Below are 19,624 nucleotides of genomic sequence, written 5' to 3' on the forward strand. Positions count from 1 at the left end.
TAGTAGGAGCTACATAAATGTTTATCTCTCCCTTGCTCCCATCTCCCCTCCTTTATGAAGGTTGTCTTGACTTCCCTAGTCAGAAGTAATTTTTCCTTTTTCTATAGACTCATCAAATTTTAAATTATTTCAGCTCTTATCCTGTTCTATATTGTATGATTTGTTTTACATGTCTCTTGCTTCCCCAGGGACACTATCAGCTCAGTAAGAGTAAGGAAGGTGTCTTATCCACCTTTATATCCTTTGTAGGGCAGAGGACTTGTGAGAATAAAACAAAGGTGGATGACACAGGGCCTGGCACACAGTAAACACTGAATAAATGTTTTTCCACTCATTCCTTCTCATTCTCTAGAGGTTTAAATTTAATTCTATTTTGAAACTGGTAAAAATCATTGAAGGAATGGTCATTTCTTTGTCTTTCCTCTACTCCCCTTTTGTAGCAGATAAAGGAAAGGACACAGAAATAATCTTTTCTATCTTTCTCTTACCTTAAAAACTGTTCAAAATTTGGTACTTTTCTATGTAGGGGTGTGCTGGTATCACTTTTAAGTTGCCTATATTATTAATGTGTTCTTAATTCTAGACAATCAGCAAAAAACCAAATCAAGTCCTGCTTTGTACTGATGATCTAAACGCTCATACTAAAAATTCAATAGTTGGCTTTCTTGAGCTGGTTCTCCAAAATTACAGGTAACCAGATTAAAATGTAAGCAGGAAATCTTTAACAAAATAAATAAAAATATAATACAACATAAATAATGTTAATTTTTCATTTTCCAAGTCAATATGCAGCACAGGAAGGCTAGTTCAACCCTTTCAATTTCCCCAGAAAGGTGAAGAGACTCACCCATGACTTCAAAGCTAGTTATTAGAATGATTAAGAAATTAATATAAGTGCTATAAAGAGGAAAGACAGGGAATAGGAAGGTTGAAGAAAAATGCTGAAGCAGCTCAGACAACGACTATATTCAGGAGGTTTAGAATGGTATGCAAAAATAGAGAACAGTGAAAGTCATTGCGGGGAGCAGAGTGAGCAGGGTTTAGAAATGTATTTCAGCAGCTAGACTCATGTGGTTATTGCAATTCACAAAGAGGATTCTAAGATCCAGGGCCTCTTAGAGACCATAGGAGAAAGAAAACTCTTCCTAGTATTCAGACAGAAGTGCACAAAGTTAAACTGAAGAGATATTGCCAGTAGAAAAGTCATGTGTACCCAATAGGGCTGGGGAGGTGGGGAGCCTAATAGAGGCAGAATTTATTTTCATAGTAATATTCTTGAAGATGATGGAAATAATTCTTAATTGCAATTCAGAGGAAATGTCTACAGCTTTGGCCTCTGTGGGTCCTAGAGGAAAGCTAGGAAAGACAGCAAGGTTTGTGATCAGACCAAATCTTCAGTACTTGTGTCCAGGTCTTTAGCTCACTGCTTGGCACACAGGTATTTAAAAAAATGCTTATTGACTGACAGGGAATTCTTATTCATAGAAATCAGATCATAGATTTAGAGCTTAACAGGACCTCAGTGGTTATTTAATCTAATCTCTTTATTTTACTGATGGAGAAAACAAGGCTCAGAGGGAGGTGATTTGCCAAAAATCACAGGTAGTGACTGACAGAGCCATCATTTGAACCCAGGTCCACTGATACTCCAAACCAGCACTCTTTCCTGGTAGCTTTGTAGCTACCTTTTTACTCTCCAATCTGCAAATCTATAGTGGAAAAAATTCTGACCTAGAAATCCACAGATATAAGTTCCAATTTCTTGTCCTACCATTGCCCAAAAGAGACAAGTCTTTTCATTTGCCTGGATCTGAGTTCTCACTTCTGCAAAAATGAGGCAGGTTGTATCCCTAAGATTCCTTCTCCTCATTTCTGACACCTGACCCAATAGCTCCTAATTATATTTCTGTTACAAGCCACAATTATTTGTTTTAATATGCATTCTCTCGATTAATTTCATTAATAACTGGGAGGAAATGAAAATATATTCCACTTCTCTGAGGAAACAGCAGGGCATAATGGAAAGAGTTCTGGATTTGGAGTCAAAGGACTTGAGTTCAAATCTTGGGTCTGTTACATAATCCTCCTGTGATCTTGGACAAGTAACATAACTTCTCTGGGACCTTAGTTTCTTCATTTGTAAAATGAAGGAGTTGAACTAAATTAACTCTGTGGTTTCTTTCAGTTCTGGATCTATGGATTTGAATCTGCTTTTATATCTTATCATAGAGACTAGGCAGCTAGGAGATTTCTAGTGTTGATTCCTTTAGTCAGGCCATAAACTCTTAAGCTAACAAATGTTTATTCTTTTAAGTGGGAAGCATAAACAGAATTCTGATTCATGAATTTACTAATTATTTCCCCGTTGAGAAGGATATTGGCTTTAAAGAAGAGCTAGGGGAATAAGTACATTTGGAAACAAATTTCTAATTCAAACAAAGAAAGTTGTCCAGGAAAGCTAGCTTTTTCCAACATTTATGCTCACAAGCTTGGTTGCAGAGAAAGTCTCACATGAGGAGGATAACACTGTTTCTTATTAGCAAGCTATTGTCCTTTTGAGAATTACTTCAATTCTAGCTCCTGGCATGTAGGTAGGAAAAAAGACTTACACAATCCTGGTGGAATGTGCTATATACTTTAATATCAGAATAGAGTATATTGTACATGAGACCTGAATTGATTTCTTGACTGCTCTCAGCATAGAATGGAGCTTTCAAAATGGTGAGGCCCTTAAATAAGAAGTATAAACCCAAAGGAAAAATACTAAATGTAAAATGGGGCAGATGATTCCAGCTCCCAAGGCAGCTTTCCAAAATTTAGAACTCTCTGCTGGTAATGGAGCCCTCACTCATCCCAAAGGGTAAGGCGCCAGACAGAGGAAACTTAAGAACTCTTTGAAGGGTGCGGTTGTTGGGTATTTGCTACTGGGTAAGAACACCAAAACACCATTCTCTTTTCATCAGCCCCATCATTCTGTGAATTTCATTGCTGCTGTTTTGGCTGAAGGAGCTGGTTTCTTGTGGCATTTCAAAGTCATGGCACAGTAAGTTGAGTTTCACTAGGAAGTGCCATAAGGGTCTCCAGTTTCCAAATATAAGCCCATCTATTTTTTGGTGCTCAGAAAATGCCAAAAGCTGAGTATTCAAATTGGCATGAATCTTGTGCGGAAATCAGGAAGATTTCCTGAGTATAGGCTAAAATCAGCATTTCTTCTGGTCTATACTCACACATAAGTGAATCTGTACTTGTACTATCCACAATGCCACTGAAAGATGTCATGCTGTTATTCAGGATATTCCAATCTCATAGGCCAGATTTCTATCCACTATGCCTCTCCATTTTAAAGAAATATATTATTCATTCAAAACACATTTTAAAGCAAAAGAACAGAATTTTAAAATAGAGGTATGATCATTTCACTCTAAAAACAGCAGTAAATTGAAAAGAAAATTAAGCAAAAGATAAAATATTTTGTTACTAGTATACTTGTGGGCCTAAGCCATCCCTGAGTGTTTTTCTAGCTGACTATTCCTTTCTGTCTTTATTTGACTCTTTAGCCAGTCTGAACCCAATGATGCATTACTATTACTTTTTTTTTACTATGCTTTCACTAGCAACCTAGAATTGCTCACCCTTTAACTTTGTCATAGTTGTCAGTCTGCAATCCTAAGTAATTTCCCCTATCCTTCTTTTCTGCTCTACTTCTGGGTCTCTGAGAGTTGGCAAAGAAACTCACAAAATCCTATTGATAAAGGCCACTATAAAATTACATGAAATGTAATTTTCATTGGACCTTTACTGCTATTTAACAACTCTTTTTATTAATCTCTTATTTACTCCCTATAGCATTCCCAATGACAGTTGTTCCAAATATTTTCTACTATTCTTAATACCTCAAAACTCTTTTACTACAAAGAGATGTCATTGCATAATACTTTATTGAAGATATCAAGGCCATTCCACACAATCTCCACCAACTCTGCCCCTCAAAACTTTTTTTCACCCTTACTACATCTTCTCTTTTCTAACTCAGACACAAAAGTGTCTCTCTTATTTTCATAGGCTAATCTGTGCCAATGATTTCATTCTTTTCTATATTCTCAAGGACTTTGCTTCGTCAATCATACTCTGTCTTACAACATCTCTATACCTCCAATGCTCCATCTCCTGCCCATTTTTCATTAAAAAACAAAAAACCCTCCACTCCCATTGTTATGTCTAAAGTTTAAAAACACACCCTTAGGGTAATGCCAGAACACATGCCATATTAGAAATGCAGGCAAAGCTGGCTCTCAAAGTCCTTCTCATTATAAACTTTACTGAAAAGCTGAGCCAGGACTGAGACTATCAGTTTTGGTAACTGGGACAAGTGTATGAAATATGGTCTCAAACCATCTTTTAAGGACAAATTCAGTTGAGGAATGAGAGATAGTTTCACCTTGTGAAGAAATAGAGAACCCCAAGGAGTCATTCCAATGGCAAAGACCGCAGGACATGAGGTTGCTTCTGGTGAAGTAAATGGAAAAGAGAGAAGGTGGGGGCAGGCTAGAGAGAAGCTCATGTGGGATGGAGCCATTCAGAAAGCCTTCCTTTTAAAACTAAGTTTCTTATTTTATTTTATTTTATGTTTTGCACTTAATAGTATTTTATTTTTTCCCAATTACATGTAAAGATAGTTTTCAACATTCATTTTTGTAGGACTTTGAGTTCCAGATTTTTCTCCCTCTCCCCTCCCCAAGACAACAAGCAATCTGATAGACATTATACATGTACAATCATGTTAATCATATTTCCATATTGGTCATGTTGTGAAAGAATGAGGAAAAAAAGAGAAAACCCACAAGAAAGAAAAAAAAACAAAAAATAGCAAAAATAGTATGCTTCAATTTGCATTCAGACCCCATAATTCTTTCTCTGGATGTGGATAGCATTTTCCATCTTTGGAATTATCTTGAATCATTGTATTGGTGAGAAGAGCTAAGTCTATCATAGTTGATTATAATATAGTGTTGCCATTTAATTTAATTTTGCTAAATGCTAAGCTCAAAATTTTTTTCTATGATGGTTGTGACTTGTCCTGAGTCTCAAAGGTAAGGTTCTAAGGTAGAATTGGAACTCAGGTCTTCCTGATTCCTAGTCCATAACTCTTTCTACCTCATTAGCTATGTGAACACTCCATGCCACCAGAAGTCATGAAAGTGGATTAGCATAATCAAATGTATGGTCTAGTAACTGCCCTTTCTCTTTAAACAATTGTGATAATGCCACTTAACTACTTAGTTGTCTTATCCTTTGTGTTGAACTACCCAGATACACTTAGTTTTGTCATAACCATGATAACCATTAGCCATGGTGCTGAGCAATACTCTGCTGCCTCCCCCACCCCTAGCTACTGTCCCATCACTATTCTCCACTTGTGTGACATTGAGCATCTGATTTGTTATTGCCTGAATGTTCTTCTCTTCCTCATAAGCTATTTAAGTGCTGTGAAATGTCTTTTTTCTTCTACTGAATCAATCGGTACCTGCCTTCGAGAATCAGGAAGTGCTGGCATGGTGGCATTCATGGCTAAGCACAGTAAAAAACCATGCCAAGCTTCTAAAAAGACTACCTATACCCAATGACTCTCTTCCTCACAGTTCACTCACCTTTCAACTCCTTGCAATATGGTTTCTGCCCTTACAACTTACTGAAGCTGGAAGGCTACTCACCAGTCATTTGCTAGTTGTCAAATCCAATGGATTTTTATCAGTTGAGATTTTTCTTGATTTCATTGCAACATTTGATATTAATGACCACCTTGTATGTGGAATGTCTTATAGACTCCAACTCTAGCTTCACTGTCTTCACTTATTGAAATCCATCCCGTTCTTTAAGGCCCAGCTCAAATGCCACCTTGCCACCTTTTGTGACTCGTGCCACTCCTACCCAACAGAAAACTATTTCTCCCTTTTCAGACTTCTCCAAGCACTCAGTTCATATTTCTATTATGCTCTTAAAAAAAAAGTAATGAATCACGAATTCAATATTCAACAATAAGATCAAGAAGTAAGTTTGACATTTACAACCAATTTTTATGAGTAGTCTCAAACCTACATCTTATGCACTTTGGGCATTCAGTTTATTGTGTAGATCTACTACAGTGTATGCCCCTTGGGGGCAAGCATTGTATTTTATCTTGCTATCCTTAGCACTTAGTACAGGATCCTGCACTTAGTAGGCACTTAGTTATTTTTGCTGAGAAGTGAATTGTAGTACTGCTACAAAGGAAAACATTCTCATAATAAGCCTAAAGACTATGGCAGTTGGTATTGTTATCGATCAGCTCCTTATCAGACAAGCAGATGCTAATGCACAGGAGGTCTGCGTGATTTCCTTTACAATGTGACCAGCAGTTGGTTCTGCCACCCTAGCACTCCCTAAGTGATCCCAGCACAGGAGAAAATGGCATTTCATAGCTCTCAATTCTAACAGGGCTCCAGCTTATGCTGGGAAACAGAATAGTCAAACAATAGCAAATTAGATACTGAAGGACACCAGGGACATGTCAGCACTTACCAATTTAAGTGGCTGAATGGTCTTTGGTATAAGATGGCAACCAGCAATCCCTGATTTTAACTTGCAGTTCGGCCAATGACTTTTTTTTTCAAGTCTGTAATTAATCATCATCTCTCTAGGGGCCTAGATTTCCATTCTCTGAACTAAGGGTAGGCTCTTCTCTCCCCTGCCCCTCACCCCCCCAAGATTATGAAGGTTACATAAGTGCCTGGAAGATAATTAATGCCACACCCATGGTAAAGATTTTTAATAACAGTTGACTTTTATATAGTGCTTTGAGGTTTGCAAGCATTGTGTACGCTTGAATATTTAACCTAGAATCACAGATTTTGAGTCTGAAGGAAACTTATAAAGCCAACTAGCCCAACCCTCAAATTTTACAAATGGAGAAACTGAGGCCAAGGGAAGTTTAGTGACTTTACTGAGGTCATTGGGGGAGCAAGGAATTTGATCCTAGGTCTTTTGACTCTATTCTTCCCACTATTCCATGATTCTTCCTCATTTTATATCTCATTCCCAGTATTTAATTTTTAATTGGTTGGGGATCAAACATAATAGAGAAGGGACAAGGAAATTATTTCAGTCTGGGCTCCTTTCCCTGAGGAGTGAAGTTGACAGAAAACATCAGAGTGGCTGGTATCTGTAAGCACTGAGCACCCAAGAAATAATGCAATCCAAGCATGTTTTCTTATCTGGTTTACTTCTGATTGGTGCATACATAAGTGCTTGGGGTTTTCCTGCTATGGATTGGTACATGTGTACAATGTGTCTGAATAGCTTGCTTACTCTGGAGTATAAAAAAATGTGCTCCAGAGGGGGAGGGCAGTGAGTCACTCCATCAATTAGTTTGCAGTACTAGTACAGCTGGCCAGTTTCTGGTTAGGCTTTGCGTGTATTGTGGAACATCCTAGAATCAGGACAAAAATGACCCAAGGTGGCTACGTCACAGTCTGGCACAAGTCCTCACTGTATCCTTTGCTTTCACATCAAGAGATTTAAATTAGGTTAAATTCCCTGCAATCATGAACTAGGTCTCTCCCTTGAATCCAGTATCCTAATTATTACAGGATAGATGACTCAGAATCTTTAAATCAGAATTTTAGAATTGCATGGGATCTTAGAAAGATGGTGACTGCTTGAGTCCACAGTGATGTCAGCACAGCAGAACAAGGAATAGAGTGGGGGTGTGGTGGAGTTGGAGGCCTAAAAGATCATTGTCTTGGTTGGAGAAGTTGTATGGGACAAACCTTCATTTCTTGGGTGCCCAGTGTTCTCTTCATAATGCTATCCGGACTTACTCTGCACTGATCGATTTGCTCCCTCATCTCCTGACTTTGGACCATCGCTCTAAATTCTTTCATGTCTCATGTCTAACTCTTTGGGTTTGAACTCTGGCTTGACCCTCTCAGATCATGACTTGGACCTCCATCCTTAGAGGGGAGAGTTGATCTCTTATGCCTTGTGCATTGTTCCTAATCGCCAGCATGAATCAGCCCAATCTCCACAGAGGGCAGGATTGGACAGCAGCATTCTAAAACACTCTGGTGAATAAATTATTCAGCTATCATTTCTTACCAACAAGCCATTGGTACCATGGACCGTGACACAGCGGGAGAATGTATGGTGGATGGAGAGGTCTTTCACGTAAGTTGGTGGGTCGTAGCCTCCTTTCTCATCTACATCACCAACCAGGTGGAAGTGGATTGGATACTGCCCCATGATCTGCTGACCCATATGTTTCAGTTCAATACCTTCGAGATGAACTGCCTTAAACCCAGGTCCAAACTGGAAGCAAAAAAGACAGAAAATATCATTGAAACACTGACAAAAGTGATCTATTAAGGCATCCAAAAAGAAAAAAAAAATCTGGCAGTGGATGAAATTCTAGCTGATGTTTATTGTTATAAATAGTACCCTCCTCCCCTCCACCCCCCTCAAGACCCTTCAACAATCCCCATTCTGGTTTCCCTAGGCTGTTAGAACAGGGCCTGGTTTTTGCCTTTGTCCATATCTTCAGTGCTTAGCACAGTGCCTGGCACATAGTAGGTGCTCAATAAATGCTTGTTAACTAGACTTGACTTGGAACTTGATAAATTTTTTCTTTTGTCTCTCATCTGTAGATCATAGATGCATATGAAACATAGGCTTCTATACCTAGTTCCAGTAATCAGTGACATTCTGTGAGGAGATGATGACAATCATATGTTAGATCAACTATATCTCGTTCTATTTTGTAGCATGGTCGTTAGCATATAATCTTATTTCTGCTATTAGACACTGAACTCCTGGAGGGCCGAAGGTATCTTATTTAGCTCTGAGTCTCTGCCAATGTCTACCTAACATAGTGAACTGTACTTGAGGTAGCTAGGTGGGGCAGAGGATAGAGCACTGGGCCTGGAGTCAGGAAGACTTGAGTTTGAATCCAGTCTGAGATGCTTACTAGCTGTGTGACCCTGGACAACTCACTTAACCTCTTTCTGCCTCAGTTTGCTCATTTGTAAAATGGGAATAATAATAGCACCTACCTTGCAGAGTTGTTGTGAGAATCAAAAGAGATAATAATTATAAAGCACTTAGCATAGTGCCTGGTATGTAGTAAGTGCTATACAAATGTTAGTTATGGTTATTATTGTTTTAATTATTATTATTTTAAAAAACCAGACCTGTGATTTCACTGACGAAGGCAGCTGTCTGTGAAGAAGCTTCCTCTACAAAGGTATTATCAACAACAAGTTAACAACATATAATCTTAGAGGGTCGCCTAGTGCCTAGTGCACTGAGAGATTAAATGACTCCATCAAAGGTCCCATAGTCAATACTGTAAGAGGCTAGACACGAACCCAGGTCTTCCTGACTTCCAGGTTGGCTCTCTTTCCATGACACCACAATGCCACTCCCAATTATACGAGGGATTCCAAAAAACCCGAGTGCAGTTTGAAGTTATTACAAGATAAATACAAAGCAGAATGGGAGAAGAACAAACAATTAGGTGATGAGGAAAGGCACTGAAGATATTCAAAAATTTCAAGAGGAGAGGCGAAGAAAGACCATTATAAGCATGAGGAACAGCCTATTCAAAGGCACGGAGGTGGGAGATGAAAGATTGTGGACAGGAAAAAGTAAATAGCCCAGTTTGGCTAAAGAATAGCATACATGCAAGAGAGTTCAGTGCATAAAGACCATTGTGAAACAATGGTGCACCCTAACATTCCACCATAGCTAGGCCAGTCAAGATTGGTACACACATACCTTGATATGCCCACCAAAGGTATCAAAATCAAAGAAGTTGCAGATCTGGTTTTTATAGGGATAGCATTTTCTCTCTGTCTCTCCCATGATCAGAATGTTTCGGCTCAGGAGTCCCACTTCAGCTCTCATGTCCACACCATCTATTTCTTCCCCAATATGAAGATACATTGGTTTTCCTGTGGAAAGAAGGGCCATGCCCAGTTTCATTCTCTACCTTGAAGCAGCAGGAGTTACTAGATGGCAAGCTGGCTTCCAGGCTTATCATTCAACTAAAATCAATCTCCCCAAAGTTACTAATTGATGTCAATTGCCAAATCTGATGACCATTTCTCAATCCTCATGCTTCTCAATCTCTCCTGCAGCATTTCATCTGACAATGTTGACGACTCATTCCCCCTAGACACTCTCTTCTTTCTGGGTTTTCATGACATTGTTCTCACTTAATTGTCTTCCTGCCTGTCTGAATGATCCTTCTTGGTTTCCTTTGCTGGATATTATCCACATCATGTCCCCTAATTGTGGGCATACCCCAAGGTTCTGTCCTAGTCCCATGCTAATTCTCTCGCTATACACTTTCATGTGTGACCTCATCAGCTCCCATAGTTTAAGCATCATTTCTATAAAGATTACTCCCAAATTTATATCTAGCCATAGGAACTCTTCTGAAAGTTATTCATCTCCAACTGTCTGATATTTCAAAATACATGTCCCATAGGCATCTCAAATTCAACATATTCCAAACAGAACTTGTTATCTTTTTCTCCAAACCTACCTGTCTTGCAAATTTCTCTATTTCTGAGGTGGGCAACACTATGCCTCCAGACACCCAGGTTTGCAACCTTGATATTATCCTTGATTCCTCACTTTTATTCACCTTGCATATCCAAGCAATTACCAAATCTTGTTTTCATATCCACACATCTCTTTGCATCTATCCTAGTCTCTATTCACACAGTCACCACCACAGTTCAGGCCTTTATCACCTCCTGCCTAGACCATTACAATAACCTTTTAATTGGCTTCCCTGTCTCAAGGCTGTCAAGTCACTTCAGTTTTTCTTCCACATAGCTGCCAAAGTTTTTTCCTGAAGTGTGAATCTGACTATATCACTCCCCTATCCAATAAACTCCAATGGATCCCTATTGCCTCTAGAATAAAAAAAAAATTGCTCCTTTGTTTGGTTATTAAAGTCTTCCACAACCTGCTCCCATCTACTACTAAAACCTTATCATACATTTCTCCTTATCCTACAGTCTGGCTACCCATCCTACTCCTTACTCAGCACACAGGATGGCCCACCTTCCATCTCCTTACCTTTGCCATGGCTGTCTTCTTCTTCTTTTTTTGTGTGAGGCAATTGGGGTTAAGTGACTTGCCCAGAGTCACACAGCTAGTGAGTGTTATGTGTCTGAGGCTGGATTTGAACTCAGGTCCTCCTGACTCCAGGGCCAGTGCTCTATCTATTGTGCCACCTAACTGCCCCCCTGGCTGTCTCCTAATGCCTAGGATGAGTTCCTCCCTCATCCCCACCTCTCAGAATTCCATACTTCTTTTAAAATCCTGTTCAAGGAGCAGCTAGGTAGCACAGTGGATAGAGCATCGACCCTGAAGTCAGGAGGACCTGAGTTCAAATTCGGTCTCAGACCCAACATTTGACACTTATTAGCTGTGTGATCCTGGGCAAGTCACTTAACCCAAATTGCCTTAAAAAAAGCCTGTTCAAATGCTACCTTCTATGTAAAAACTGATCTGATCCCTTCCCACTCCAGATGCTAGTGCCCTCTCACATCAAACTTTGTCTTACATTTATTTTGTATTTATTTGTATTCATATTTATATACAGACTGCCTCCCTTGATAAAGGGCATACAGTAGGTTTCCTGAGGGTATGGATTGTCTCTTTTATTGTTTGTGTTTCCCTAATGCCTAGTACAGTTCCTAGGTGGAAACACATTGCTTCAGGAGTCATAGAAAAATGAATCTGGGAGGAACTATCCAATCCTCTTCTTTGATGATTCAGAAGACTGGGACACCTCTAGAGGGTTAACTGACTTCTCCAAATAACACAGCCAGTGAGTGGGAGAGCCAGGACTAGATCTGAGCCTCTTGGCTCATGCTTTTTCTACTACATCTAACAGACACCTACAGTGTCTCCTCCCTGGTTTGCTATCCTATGAAATGAGTGGAAAGGCAGTTCTACAGACCACATTATTCCAGTAAAAGCAAATTATAGAGTCACTGAGTAAACACTGTATCTGTATAGTGAGTTTATAGCTGACACAGGCAAGAATGTTATTAGACCCATGACTGTCAATAACAAAAGCCTAGAAATCTTAGAATGCTTAATGTATGTTGTTGGGAAATTACTCTTCTGAATATTCAGTGGGGTTTTTTGGGGGGGGTAGAGAAGGAGTGGATGATGGGGTCTGGATGGGTGATTTCATCAGTGTGGGAAACTTCCTGTGTGGATATACCCATCCTTCATTGATGCAGATGGGCAGCTAGTTTAAAACATAAAGTCTCTGGAAAGTTGTCTGAGGCACTGAGAGGTTAAATGATTTACTCATGGTCACAGGGCTAGTCTAGGTCAAAGGCAGGGCTGAAACCTAGGTCTTCCAGACCACAAAGGAGGTTCCCAGAGGCATAGTGGGTCTTCTTTGCTCAGAAGCAATAGATTCATGAAATGCTGGTTGTGACACAGTCATGTTCTCTCTTTAGGAGCTTTTGTTTAAATCTAGAGGAACATTAGGGAATAACAGACAGCTTCTGGCTTCCACAAGTACTGTAGAAATGGTGAAATTTCGATTCAACAAAAGAACCAGGTTCCCAATATTTAGAGCTGTAGGGAACCCAAATCCTTTTCGAACAATTAAAAGGAGGGCTAAACTTTAAATCCTAAGCAGCTAGAGACAGAATATATCTTAGGAAGGCTAAGAACAGGCTCCCTTTCTCTGGACTCTAGGTGGGAGTAGCTAACAGGAAGGGCTTTTGAGAGCAAGCAGACCTAAATTCTTTCCTTTTTGCATAACATTAGCTGAGTTTTAGAGGCAACAGTTGACATAATCCAAAGAGGGCTAGACTTAGAGTTGAGAGTTCTAATCCTACCTCAGATACTTAATAACTTTGTGAATTTGGGTATTTCATTTAACCACTCTGAGCTCCCAGGCTTATCATCTAGAAAATGGAGATAATAACCCCTGCAGTATTTACTTCACCAAGTTGTTGTGAGGCTTCAATGAGAAGAAATTCACAAAGCATTTTATAAACCTCAAAGCTTATAAATGTGAATTGTTATTAGAAGACGATGACTTTCAGATTTATAAAATGTTAACTTTTTTGTGGTGGCAAATAATTAGCAATTAAGAGGATGTCCATCAATTGGGGAATGGCTGAACAAGTTGTGGTATGTGATTGTGATGGAATATAAGAAATGAGAAGCAGGATGCTCTCAGAAAAACTTGGAATCAATGCAGAGTGAAGTGAGCAGAACCAGGACAATGTTGTCTATAGTAACAATAATATTGTGCAGTGATCCACTGTGAATGACATAGCTATTCCCAGCAATACAAAGACCCAAGACAATTCTGAAGGACCTATGATGAAACAGCTATTTACCTCCAGAGAAAGAACTGATGGAGTCTGAGCATAGATTGAAGCATACTGTTATTTTACTTTATTTTTCTTGATTTTTTGGTCTGTGTTTTCTTTCACAACATGACTAATATGGAAATATGTTTTGTATGAGTGCACTTGTAGGATCTATATTAAATGACTTGCCTTCTCAATGATGGGAGAAGAACAGAAGGGTGAGAGAGAATTTGGAACTCAAAATTCCAGAAAAAACAAAGGTTAAAATTTGTTTTTACATGTAATTGGGAAAAAATAAAATATTCAGATTCAAATAAAAAAAGATTTACAAATGCTACACATACATAATGTCATTTAATCCTCCCAACAACCCTAAGGAATAGGGATTATTATTATCCCAATTTATAATCTAGGAAACTGAGGCTCAGAGAGTTTAGGTGACTTTTCCAGGGTCACACTGCTAGTAAGCCTGTGAGGTGGGATTCAAACTGAGGTCTTCCCATCTCAATGGTCAACCAGACCACCTATGCTCCTTGACTTTCACATGCAGAACAACCCTCCACTCAGAGAATATGCTAGTGCCCACAAAATAATGCCATAACTATAATTATGTTTCAAGAAGTTTTCTCATTCTCTTGTCATCACTGACCTTACCCTGAGTTACCACCCACAGGCATAGTGGGACCATTAGGGTTTAGCAATTAAAACTGGAGTACATCTTGTGAGCTTGTAATATCACAAATGAATCCACTGCTCTTTTTATTTTGCTAGTGATGGAAGGCCATAACAAATTCCAAACTAGCGTGTGTTCAAATTAATACCAGCCCAGATCAGGAAAGCCATAGCATCAGTAAGAATGCTAGCAATGTGCCTAAAGAGATTCTAAATATAGTCCAAGTGATGTTTTTCATTTTGCAGACTCAGTAAGACAGAAGACATGGAGGATTCCTTAAAGTTCATTGTTCAGGGAAATCAACATGGCTCATTATTAAGCTTGAAAAATAGCCTGTTGGAATTACTCTTTAAAAAAAAAGTCTCAGGCTTAAACAAAATGAACTTTCCAAAGCATTTGTTACCTGAAGGAAACTGTGACCTCTCTGGCCAATTGAGCTTTTTGGTCTCAGAAGTGGGTGTTTACATATAAGAGAAAAAGACAAGTCACCCCCTTCCATGGCCACAGAATTTATGGCAAACATCAGAGGTGTTTCTTCATTGTACCCACTGAGCCTTCTGACATCCACCAGAAGAATAGCCCTGAAGCTGGGCTATGAGGAAGGATTTTTGTGCTCCACCCTTTTCATTAAGTGTTTTCCCCCTTCCCTTCCTCCTACCTCACCTTTACCTCAGTTGTGGTTCAGAACCCCTGAAGTAGGTTTCTTCACAATCAAAAGGAAGCACAGTCTGCTCAAGATGCCCAGTAGGGGAAAGCGTTGGTGAGGAAAAGTTTCCATGAGCAGCATTCTCATAGACACTCAGGCTTTCCTTTTCCTGTGGGCCTCAAAGGTCATGAGGATTATACCACTGACACCTATGAGGGGTACACAGGAAGAGACTGGAAGGGAATAAACTTGTTTGAGTATTCAGAAAGGCTGCAGTGGGAGGAGAATTTTTAAAATTTTTTCCTCAGCCAAAAGGTCTGTGCTTGGCAGGAGGGAGAAAGGATGCAGGAGCTGGGATGACAAATAAGGTCTTTCCTTGGTGGAATTATAAGCAGGTCTGTTCTGCAAGTGGGAAGATAAAGTTTCTGCTGATGTGAAGGATATCAAGGATATATCAAGTTCCATATACCACAGAATATTATGTAAATGTTGATTCTAGGAAGGAGACTTACTTTTTAAAAAAATTCTATTTATTTATTTATTTATTTATTTATTTTTAGGGCCAGAGTTTAGGCCAAAATGGAGTGAGTAGCCTGGAGCCTTCATGCTGACTATGTCACTGACTCACTTCCCTTCTGAAACTCCTTAGCTATTTTCTAGCTGCTAAGAGGTTTTATGGACCACTTGAAAAAGACCTTCAAAAATTACTGTTTTGTTATCATTGTTGCTGATTTTATTATGTACAGAATGATTCTAAAATGAGAGGCAGCGTGTTATAGTAGAGAGAGAGAAGCTGAGCTCTGGTGTCAGGAAAAACTTGGTTTCCAGTGTGATCTCTGACAAATATTGGCTATGCAACTATTTCTCAGTCCTCCAGAAAAGGCTCAAAGACAATTAGCTGCAGAACTGATGCTAATCAGTATTGATAAAGGAAGTTTTCTCCCTGAAAGTTCCTGGCACTGATGAAATCACAGATAACAGACCACCCCCTCCCCCAAATCCTAATGGATTTTAAAGGTCAGAATAGCAATAGTTAATATTCCATTTTAAAATACCTTATATTTCTAGATGATTTAGCTTTCTTGCATCATGATTCCCTGCTCCCTTTTCCATCCCATTCTTCAATAGCTTTCTGATATCTTTTATCCCCCTTGTTCTTTAACATTCCCATTTTCATCAATAATTTCAAGTCAGAAAAAAATCCAAAAAATCACTGTGTTCTTTCTTATACTTATAAAACCATATTCCAGCTCCTTCCACGATGATAGTCTTAGGACTCTGTTTTAGTCTAAATTATCATTTTCCATTTCACTCTGCTGGTATATACATTTTTCAATGCATAGTCCTTATTTTCTGTATACAATATAAACTCATGGAGGGAAAACTTTCCTTCACTTTTGTCTTAGTATCACTAGAACTCAGCTTAGTGATTTGCACAGAGGAGATCCTTTAAAAATGTTTGTTGAATTGAATTTCTCCAAGAAAATATAAATTGTATATTCCATATAAATATCTTTACTATGATTATGTTAATATATCTAAATTCAAAAAGAGATACCTTGTACTGGGAAGAAACCACATTACGTTTCTATTTAAATGTTGTATAGTTATTGAAAAAGGTCATTATTATTCCTTTAAAAGGTAGAAGCATATTTGGAGTGAGGTGAAAATCTGTGCAGTGTTTGTTAAGGAAACAAATTTTGTGCTAGCATCAAATAACCTGATCTGGCAAGCAGAATGGAGAGGGGTGTTGTTATAGCAGTTTACAAATAAAGTTAGTTGACAGAGAAGACTCTGGAAATGGATAGTCATGGAATGTATTACAGCATGACTGTAGTCTTCCTTTTCTTTTCTCTTCTCTGCTGACCAAAAGAGAGGATGCAGGGACTGGGCGAGCACTGGGGGAGAGGGCAAATAAGGGCTTCCCATGGAGAAGGTGTAAGCCAAGCTGTTCTGCTGTTGGGAGGATCAAAGGCTGAACCAAAGCCACCTGCAAGAGCTTTTTGCCAGGAGCCAAGAAAATGCCCTGATTGGTTTTGATTCTAATAAAAGGTTCAGTGTACATTTTAAAGTTCTTTTCAACTTAAGCCTGGGAGCTAGAATTAAGATGTTTTTAGATTAAATAGTGATTTATAACAGTTGACATTTAGTGAACTGGTGGCCAAGTGTGCCTAAGTGGTTTTTACTTCTCTAAACACTACTCTAAATCGCTTATCACTTTTCACACATAGTCATTAGAAAATCAGTATAATGAATCACTAAGGTAACTGGAAATTAATAAGTTCTTGAGTTTATAAGGTATACCTTTATAGAAGACAGTATTATTGACTGGGAACAACTGCTATGTTTTCCCTCCCTCTCTTATACAATGACTATGGCAAATCTGTTTGCTCAGACCATAGGACAAGTCCCCATACACTGAGGACCACCTGATGGCACCTCATGTGAATTTGAAGGCATGATGCCTAGAGGAAATAAAGTCTCAAACATGTTCACCTTCTAAACAGTAGGCTATAATAATAGTTACAGGGATAGCTCAACCTTCTTCCATAGTCTCAAGATTTGAAACTCTTAAGAAATAATCTACTAAATGATACTATTGATATAGTATAACCTAAGAGGCTATTTTTTTTAGCCAATTCTATTATTGAAAAGAGCTTTGTTGTGTCTCTAAGTGACTTCCTTAAGTTTTTTTTTCCTCTCAACAACTAGACTGTTTCTCTGTGAACACTGGGAGTCTGTGCCTCTTTCCAAATAAGTATTACAGTGAGACGTACTTCATATGATTCTTCCATTTTGTAATTTAATGACTGTCCTATATAAAAGTTTGAGGTCTGTCTTCTTAGAATCTCTCACTCCACTCAATTCCCTACTCCTAGCTATTAAAAGACTCTTTGCTTCAAAATTGAGAGAACCTAATGTATCATCTGTTTTACAACTTGAACTGCTCTCATTCTGTCCTTTTTAGTACTTTGTGTAGAACAAAGTATTTTCATTCCCCTCCCTTGCTGTTCTTGACTGCCTAACCATCCGCACTGTCCCTGACCATCATGAACTTTACCAAAATGCCTTTGGCTGAGAAGCAGGTCATTAAGAAACTTGCAATCAAATGGAGAAACATTTATCATTTTAATTTTCCAGGATTGGAGGATCTTCCTTATGCAATCTCCCAATTTCCAGGCCTACAGTTAACCGAGTTTTGCCTGAACACAGACACGATGAACTCAAAGCTGTTTTTCTTAGGTAACAAATACTCCAGTGGAAGGTTTATTTTCTTGGCACTTTATCCAGCAAAAAACCTCTCCCAGAGCTTTCTCAGCAGAACAGCATTGTCTCTCTGGCTGCTTTCTGTTATTGAGACAGCCAGTCTGAACTACAGTGAACTTCAGATGCCATAAGTCATTACTAAGAACATACTATTGAATCAATGTGCCAACAGGCTTTCCAGTGGTTAGAGCAAACCACAGAGTTATGTGAGGACTTGAGGCTGAGTGTCCTACTAGTCCTAGATGGGGATGGTTTGTAGTTAGATACTGACAATATTTTTACACCATCTTTCCAGGCTTAGGAAGTATAGTGAAGCAGGTGAGACATGTACTGGTTGGTTGAAGGTACTGAGAACACATATGGCCTCACCCAATGATTTGGCATCATGGAGGTTTTATTGATGTACAAAGTAGTGGGAACCTAGATTCAAAGACTGAAAGATCTTAGAGAATATCAAGTCTGACTCTCTCATTTTACAGAAAAAACTGAGGTCCCGAGTATCTGCAACTGCAGACATAGTAGTTTCCTATGAAGGGAATGGTAGCAGTGTGCCTGGGAGCTGTCCATAGCTGAAGTCCTTTCAGAAAAAGGAGGGTGGGATTACATCATATACCAGAGGAAGTATGGCCACTATGTTGACTATGTCAAGTCGCTTATGAATTCTTCAGTCATGGTCAACCTTGGTCACGTATCCAGTTTCATGAACTCATGCCTCACCTCAAAACATGTTTTTTTTTCTTTTTGTGTTTTAGATCCAATAGGTTTCATGTCACTGACCCTAGACATACTCCTTGTCTCTGACCCTTTTGCTTTCTAGCTGATTTTTTTTCTCTCCACATGACCCATCTCTTGCTCCTGGCCCCTCATGAATGATGATGTTACATGTATAAACTGTTCTGTCTGCCATCATAGAACAGAGGGCCTCTCACCTATGGTTCATGGAGGGGACCAGCAGTAATAGTACGTAAACCAGTTAAATAATTTGGTCAAATACAGGAATGTGCTGCAAATCTTTAACAAAAAAAAAGGACCCATGACACACTTTTAAGTTTAATCTGCATTACGACATTTTCCTCCACCATTTTCTAGGTCTAGATAATCAACAAAATAATAAATCAAATTCAGATTCATAGTGTTTGTTGATTTCCAAAATGTAAAAGCTCACCATGAAAATTTAACAATGGGTTTTTATGAACCAGTTCAAGCTTGGCTCCAGCATGCCCCTTTCGAGGTCCCACAGAGAGGCTGTGGCAGAGCCAAGACTAGATGACAGGTCTTCTGACTCTTGGTCAAGACTCACCATTATATCATGCTATCTCTCAGTGTAATGATAGCAGAGGGGAAAAGAGCAAGAGGATTGATGTCTACAATGTCTGTCAGGGATGTTGTTCAGGCCTCCTGAAAGTATAAACTCCCTGGGGACATATTTCTGACTCCCCCTTTTCTCGTTCTTTTCTCCCATAGATCGAGGGATTGATCTGTTTATTCCCTTCCAGCTGTCCTTGCCAAGTCCACTGAAGAATAAGATTTGTGCCTCGAAGCTTCTGACCTTGCAGCAGGAACACAGCCAACTGGAGGTTTAAGAGCATCACTCCTAGTAACAATAATAGGGTCATGCTGCTGACCTACTCAAAATAATAATAA

General features: G+C 39.0%; 1 protein-coding gene across 3 annotated transcripts in view; it reads right to left on the reverse strand.

Annotated features, from left to right (window-relative positions):
• CEMIP (cell migration inducing hyaluronidase 1) overlaps positions 1–19,624 on the reverse strand; it is a 248,981-nt gene that overhangs the window by 59,214 nt on the left and 170,143 nt on the right. For all 3 annotated transcript variants that reach the window (XM_078151112.1, XM_020965925.2, XM_020965920.2), the window contains exons 12-13: positions 9,808–9,983; positions 8,134–8,343 (exon numbers count right to left, since the gene is read on the reverse strand). In XM_078151112.1, coding sequence (XP_078007238.1) covers positions 8,134–8,343; positions 9,808–9,983 — 386 coding nt within the window. The remainder of the gene's footprint in view (positions 1–8,133; positions 8,344–9,807; positions 9,984–19,624) is intronic.

The sequence above is a fragment of the Phascolarctos cinereus genome, unplaced genomic scaffold (genome assembly GCF_003287225.1).
Source record: "Phascolarctos cinereus isolate Bilbo 61053 unplaced genomic scaffold, phaCin_HiC Scaffold_3;HRSCAF=262, whole genome shotgun sequence".
In the NCBI taxonomy this organism is placed as follows: domain Eukaryota; kingdom Metazoa; phylum Chordata; class Mammalia; order Diprotodontia; family Phascolarctidae; genus Phascolarctos; species Phascolarctos cinereus.